The 7,625-nt window shown below is 36.4% G+C and overlaps 1 protein-coding gene across 1 annotated transcript; it reads right to left on the reverse strand.

Moving 5' to 3' along the window:
• Positions 1-2,005: 2,005 nt before the first annotated feature.
• Positions 2,006-4,839, reverse strand: LOC116306744 (rhodopsin, GQ-coupled). Its single transcript, XM_031716837.2, has 2 exons — positions 3,415-4,839; positions 2,006-3,005 (listed from the first exon to the last, which is right to left on the reverse strand). The coding sequence occupies exons 1-2, from the start codon at positions 3,631-3,633 to the stop codon at positions 2,211-2,213; spliced, it is 1,014 nt and encodes a 337-aa protein (XP_031572697.1). The 5' UTR covers positions 3,634-4,839; the 3' UTR covers positions 2,006-2,210.
• Positions 4,840-7,625: the final 2,786 nt, after the last annotated feature.

Below are 7,625 nucleotides of genomic sequence, written 5' to 3' on the forward strand. Positions count from 1 at the left end.
CCGAGTAGCAATGCAAACGCCGGTAACGACGAAATTTTGTGGAAAACATTTTTTAACTTGACTTTGTGCAATACTTATTTCTCAGACACAATAGAAGATAAATAAGACCAAATAAGTTACTTTTTAAGTTTTGCATCTCATTTGAAATCTTTCATCTCATTAGATATATGTACAAATGTATACTACAACCTTTCTGCTATGGTTGGCCAAATGTTGCAAAATTCAACAGCATGTATATTTATATTCAACAAAATATAATTACATTCAACAATAAAATTGTGTTCAAATTCAACCTTCGTTATTCATATTCAACACTTATATTTGCATTCAACTACAAAATTGTGTTCAAATTCAACCTTCGTTATTCATATTCAACACTTATATTTGCATTCAACTACAAAATTGTGTTCAAATTCTACCTTCGTTATTTATGTTCAGCACATCATATCTATTCAACTTCAATGATACATATTTCTATTCAAGGCTGCCTTCGTTTATCTATACACATTATATAATTCGGCATGCAACAACAACTTGTATCCAACTTCAACCTTCGATTTATGTTCAAGACCAAGACCTAAATACTCGTTCAAGACTTCTTACGTAAGTTCCCGGACATTGGCGAATATTTATTTTCGATATCAGTAAAGCCAATTTTCTTCTCAATACCAAGCTCTCGTACTCGTCGCCATAGAGTCCAACGTGACACGAGTAAGAGTCGAGCTATATCTTTCCAAGTGAAGCCTAGCTTTCTGAACTGCAGTAGGGTGTCTTCTTCGATTTTGAAGTTAGGTCTCCCTGGTCCAGTATTTTCACATCTCTCGGGTGGCTTAACTGAGTAGACAGCTAAATGTGTACAGTTCGGGGTGCTTCTTAGCTCGAGTTCTTGCAATTTACGACACCATCTGTGAAACAAAATCTTAAGATTCCTAGCAACTTCGCTCATCTCTTCTTTGCGTTCATGTCCGGGAACTTACGTAAGAAGTCTTGAACGAGTATTTAGGTCTTGGTCTTGAACATAAATCGAAGGTTGAAGTTGGATACAAGTTGTTGTTGCATGCCGAATTATATAATGTGTATATATAAACGAAGGCAGCCTTGAATAGAAATATGTATCATTGAAGTTGAATAGATATGATGTGCTGAACATAAATAACGAAGGTAGAATTTGAACACAATTTTGTAGTTGAATGCAAATATAAGTGTTGAATATGAATAACGAAGGTTGAATTTGAACACAATTTTATTGTTGAATGTAATTATATTTTGTTGAATATAAATATACATGCTGTTGAATTTTGCAACATTTGGCCAACCATATTCTGCAATCAAGTATTTAACTTGTGTTTATACACACGTACTGACATAGAAAGATATATTCCTACGTTGTACTGTTATCGCAATAACAGAAAATCGCCTGAAGGCAGAAAAGTAATCTATTCATCCTACGACTTTTGTACATGTCATTAATTTATACTTCAGTTTTAAACAGGTAAGTGGGGGTGGTGGGGTGGGGGGATTAGGGGAAAACCTAGGGGGAGGGGGGAAGCACTACAGTCAATCTAAATACAGAATAAGAGGTTAGAAGTTACAGTCAAACCACCTCAAGCGTGAGCAAGTAGAGGTCATTAATGACTTTATTTTTGGATTCTTGATTTCATTGAAAACCAATCTTCAATATTTAAAAAATTATAATAGTTTGAAAATTAGACTAACTTGGCTTGTAGACTCTTGTTTATAGCGGATTACTTGCATATTACTTGCACAAAATGTTGCTCTTGCATCTCAGCTGTATGCATATATGCTAGACTTTGGTATATGCAAGGCTTGAAAGATTCGTTTTCAATGATGAATGTTTGAATCGAATAATGAAATCAAGAATCCAAAAATAAAGTCGTTGTTTTTAAGGAAATATAAAATAGCATAAAACATATTTAAAAAAAAGAAAGAAGTAACAATATAACATCATATATTCAACATTTATCACAAAACGGAATTTGTCCGGGCTCGTTATTTCAAACAATAAACTTTATTTGAAATATTTTCTAAGATATATTTTTGATTATTTTTACATATTTATTATCGCATCGAAATTCAGAATATTTTTGACTTTTTTATTTTTGTTTCGTTGTTGTGAACCGTTTTTGTGTTAAACCTCTACTTATTGACAATCTAAGCCCCAATGATTTACAACTTTTTTTTACAATGCTTCATTCTTGTTTAGCTTGTTCTGTACCAGCCTTTACTGGTTCAGCAGTCTTACTCCCCTGCGCATGCTCCTCTTTCTGGCCTTCCTCTGCATTAGAGCAGCATTTGACCACCACAGCCTTGCACGTACTGTAGATATCTTTAAGTGTATCCTGATATTCCGAATGTTTGAAAGTAAATATAAATGGATTACAAGCGCTATGCAGGTATATAGCCCAAAATGATAACTGACTTAGGAAATCGACTGGCAAACTAGGCTCTGCGACGACAAAAACTAAATATACAAAAAATGGCGTCCTGCAAACGATGAAGGTCAAAAATATCAACAAAACTGTTATACGTATTTTAGTTCCTGCCGAAACAACAGCCCCTTCTGCAGGTACCGAAGATATAGATGTTGTCCTCGTCATCCTGGAGTTATGCTTTCGCAACGCGATAAAAATATTCGCGTAAGAAAAAATCATAATTGCCAAAGGAAAGGCGAATCCTACAAACATTAATGCAATGGCATATGACATCTCGGACTTCTGGTTGGAGTGGTAATAATCACAGTTGAATATATTAGAGGTGAACTCATAACGGCCCCAGTACGCAATGGGTCCAGTAGCTAGAAATCCAGAAAGAATCCACACTCCTATCAACATCAGAAGACACCGGAAGTTAGTGATCATCCTTTCCAGCGGCATTACTATGGAAACGTATTGGAAGATGCAAATTGTGGTTATTGTTAAAACGCTGGCCAAGGAAAAGAAGGTGTTGATGAAGCCGTTGAAGTAGCAAAACAACTCCCCGATTTGCTGAAAACATTGAAAGAAAAAACATGTTGGACGTCATATGTAATAGTTTACATTATCATTTTTAACTTTTTTCAGTTTTTCTGCCTTTTTCCCAGTCCTTTTAAACTTTTGTTTTTATGTGACGATCCATTTGTCTCTTTAGTGTTATTTACATTAAAACATATTGTTCCTAATTTAGATGAAGTTGTAACCAATCTTAAAAGGACTGATTGTATTATTTCTTTAATATAAAGCTGATACATACGCTATTTAAAGCCTTTCTCAAGCCTATATTTGTTACCAAGCTACGGTTAAAGGGTCGGCTATAATAACACCTTAGAATTATATTATGACTAGCGCCGCTTTAAACATCGCTCCCAAAGGAAGTGGAGATCAAATTTGGAGAGAAGACACACATTTGGCTACTCACCTGTTTATGGAAGAGTACTGTAGCAACGGCAAAAGGCATACAAGAAGCTGACATACCAATATCAGAAATAGCCAAGTTAACCAAAAACAAGCTAAGCTGAGTTCTTAGAGATTTATTCCAGGACACAGCAAGACACACCGCAAAGTTGCCAAAAATCCCGATAAGCGTGGTTATCCCCAGAAGCAATCCAATCACTAGAATGACGATAGAAAATGGCATGGATTTTCTTTCGTTTACACTTAAAACCCTCTGCTTTAAAATCGTCTCCTTCGTATCATCTGTCAACTCCACTGCCTCAAGATTAAGTACTTCAACGATGGATTGAGACAACCATCTTAATATCTAGTTGGAAAATTGTTGTGATGACAGCTGTTAGACTTGATATCTGTTTTTTTCTTATCCGATGTGTCTTGATCCTGCAACTTTTATCTTCCAAAAAATCAAGGCAGACTTTATCAAAAATTGTCTTCGTGGTAAAGAATCAGATATATTGTTTGAAAGCTGTTGTCAAGATTCCCTGTGATACGCTAACTGGTTGGTTGTGTCAGATATTTGACGAATCGCCTTTCGAAAATCTCACGACACAGGAAGAAATATCATGCAAGGTCCAGTTATTTGTGAATTCTTATCTTGAAGGTTACTAAGACCAAGGATAACGACTAGTCCTGGCTGGTGTTACACCGTGCTGTTCACAATGAAACCTGTTAATGTCCATTCAAGCACACAATAGATGCAACGACTACCATCAGATGACAATAAGCTACCAGTATTTAGAAGATTTGTTGATGCCTTTACTGGAATCGCTAGCGCTCGACAACAGAAATTACCAAATCATAATAACTTAACAACTAATATACTCATTTTGTTTGGCTTCGGTTCTATCGTGTTTTTTGTTTTTGTTCTTTTCTGTAAAAAATATTGAGTAAATGTATTTTGTGCTCTTTTTTATGGTTTGTTGATGACGCGTTCTTCACCACAGCAAGGGTGGCAAACGTACCATCGTTTTTTGCCTTTGGTTTCAGCCGTAGTTGATCGATCTCAAAATCCCTCACCTTACTCGCTACGTTCCCGTAAATCAACGCGTAATTGTGGTTTATAGTCCAGTGGGATGATCCTTGTAAACCAAAAAGTACGTATACATTCAAGTCTTAGTAATTTTTCTTCGTCTTCTTTTCTTTGAATTCTCGCTTTTTCCTCGTCATCAGGGATGTCGACACACCATTCGTGTGATGTAAATCAAAACACACATGTACTATAACAACTGTACAGTTGTTTATATTCTCAGTTCTCAGACAGGAATCATAGATCATCTACTACTTATTTAGTTTTTAGTAGCATAGTTTTTCAATGAGATGGTTTTTCTACCAGTTAGCCACCTGCCGGAGTCAATCACAAGAGTACTAAAAAAATACGACGGCTTGAATGACGTTGACAACACATTAAGTTTCAGTCATTAATCACGAGATGGACTGCGGATATTCTGCGAAACGGCCCTCCGGAGTGGGGGGAGTGGCGGTTGGGGACAGGGGGCGGAGGAATCTCTTGATTTGGGGACGTTTAGAAATCAGTTAATCAAAAGCAGCTGGTCAATGTACATCTAGTAGCGTATCAAAGTGAATTTGAATGGTAATAGTATAATAGCCATTCATTTGACAAAACCTTGGCGTGTTACTGGAGGATTAGAAGCTCAGTAAGGGACCCTGAATATCTATTGATACAGCTGAGCCCACAGCCCGCAATTTTTTTTTGTTTCCGTGTAAATGAGCGGGCTAATTATAATGGTAGGTTTGTTTTTTTATTTTTTTTATTTTTTTGCCGCAATTCTCTACTTTACATCCCCATAATACTTTGCGTCTTTGGGGGGTAACCAGAGGGTAAAAACCCACTTATTTTGCTGAAGGTTGATCAGACAATGTTGACAATACCTTGTTTGGTATCCAAAAATAAAATGAAGAAGTAAAAAACAGAAAAAGATAGAAGCTTGAAGACGTTTAAGGTAAATTTTAAACATTTTTTCGTAAGTCAATCCATTTTCTGTAAAACCAAAACTCTTGAGTATTGTACAGATAAAAGCAGGTATAGTATAAATTCAATTAAGAAACCTTTCAATTTGGGACAGTTTTTTGATTGGTTATCCCCCAAAGACGCAAGGAATTATTGGGATGTGAAAGTAGAGAATGGCAGGGATAGTCACAGAGTTAAGCTCCAATCGCATGTCAATATCCCCTAAAAATGGAGAAACAAAATAAATTATTATAAATTACAAAGGTTGCGTTCTAGAAAAATATGAAAAGGAAAAATACACACAAGAGAAAAACGATAAAAAAGACACACGAAACTCAAGTAGACTATGGTGGCTTGTACTTTAGCAATATATCCTAGTACATCTTATATAAAATGTCTTTGAACTGTTTTAAGACGTTCATGATAAGTATAATAGATCGATTCAATGCTTTTAAACCCAAACCATGCGCTGCCACCATCATTAAATCCCAGCGGTGTAGCAAGGACCCTATAGAAATAGAGTGGGGAGGGGGCTTAGATTTGGAGTGAAATATATATATATATAGTAAACTAGTGTGAATAAACAAGAAAAAAATTACATTACCAATTAATAATCGTATATCTGTGGGCCGGGGCTATATCCCTCGTCCTCTTCGAGGTCCCTGTTGGGTTCGTAAAAGCAAGTGTAGTGCCATGGTTCGAAGTTAAAGCAGAGATTTCAGGACACAGACGCAATCAAACAATGAAGAAAGGTGAACTGTAAACGTTCATTTAAAAAAAGCTACAGTGGAACCTCATTAATTAATACGGCCAATGAAGGGCCAGAAACTGAAAAGTGTCTGTCATATAGGTGTCCTTAATGAAGGGGTCTAACATAAAAATGATGATGACTTTCAATTTCCGGGATCTAAGTATTTTCCCGTAATATAGAGGCGTTCTTAGTAAGTGTTTGTAATGTTTCACTTCATAACCATTACTGTACTACGCCAAGACAAGAATTGTCTTCAAGAGGAATGATTACTAGCTCTTGACGACTACTAGTCGAGTGTTTATATCGATCGTATGGTCTCCTAGCAACCGCAATTTTCATGACCACCATAAGTCGTTGCATTAATTTGACTACCAGTCAAAAAAATGCTTCACTAATTTTACTCTTGAGATGAAATTAATTGGTTTCGAATGATAACGCTCGATCGGCGTTTTTTTTTTTTTTTTTTTGGCAACGCTAAACAAATATTGTGTTTTTACAGGCAGGTTGCATCAACAGACTTTTTTAAATAGAAATATTGCAACCAATGGCAACAAATAGAACATGGACATTGTCATTTTCATATCTGTATATTCTCATGAAAATAGTAAGACAATTGGTATTAATTAACTGAACTGTTTGGACGAAAGAAAGCTTTATAATGGACGGTTTCTACGAATATTCTTTATTCCCTCAATTACAAAAAAGATATACTTCGGTAAAAATGAGGGACAAGTGCATGGAATGACGTCATTAGCGTACAGTGTACGCACACAAAACTAATCGAAAATCGATACGAAGAAATTGCGAGGGCATCTAGCGTATATGTCGTTAAATATGCACTATTGAAAAATGATATTTTAGGCGAGGTTTGTAGACCTTGTAGACTTTTGTTCATTTTTCATGTACGTCCGTTACGCATTGATAATACGTACCCTGCCCTTACGTAAACAGGAAGCCCGTCTGTGTTAACGATGACGATGGTAGCCAAGAAATGTGTTTTCTTATCGCCACGATAATAGGTCGCTTGCCTCACAGATGGTCTCCATATTCGATGTATGGTACAGTCTATAGCACCCACTGCATTAGGAAAAGTATCCCAGCTATTCCTAAATGTTGCCCACTCGGCAGCATTTGGCCATCGAATTTGATCTCTTAAGATGTACCATACTATGGGAATGATGTGATGAACTTCGTCACTAACTGTTGCTACGCTTATCTGAAATAGTGCACAAACCAGCTCTTCTCTAAAATACTGTCTAAACCATATTAATGCAGCCAAAAGACGATTTCTTGGATTAAGCAAGGTTGGTCGAATACGCCTTGGTATACCTACATGCTGCAACCTGGGGTCTCTTGGTTGGATAATCCAAGGATATGCTGTCTGATATGGTCCTTCAAACGTCTCTGGCGTCTCACCAGTCAGATGCCAAAATAAAGGTGGTATATTGAGTAGCTC

This window comes from Actinia tenebrosa, unplaced genomic scaffold (assembly GCF_029948245.1).
Source record: "Actinia tenebrosa isolate PJP-AT-01 unplaced genomic scaffold, QUT_ActTen_1.0 PGA_scaffold4__44_contigs__length_22323623, whole genome shotgun sequence".
Classification (NCBI taxonomy): domain Eukaryota; kingdom Metazoa; phylum Cnidaria; class Anthozoa; order Actiniaria; family Actiniidae; genus Actinia; species Actinia tenebrosa.

What these genes read in the sequence shown, in the direction of transcription:
- LOC116306744 (XM_031716837.2), bottom strand. Translation starts at nt 3,633, where the DNA reads ATGCCATTTTCTATCGTCATTCTAGTGATTGGATTGCTTCTGGGGATA. An exon ending in CAGTACTCTTCCATAAACAG is followed by an intron (nt 3,006 to 3,414) that starts GTGAGTAGCCAA and finishes CAATGTTTTCAG; the next exon opens with CAAATCGGGGAGTTGTTTTG.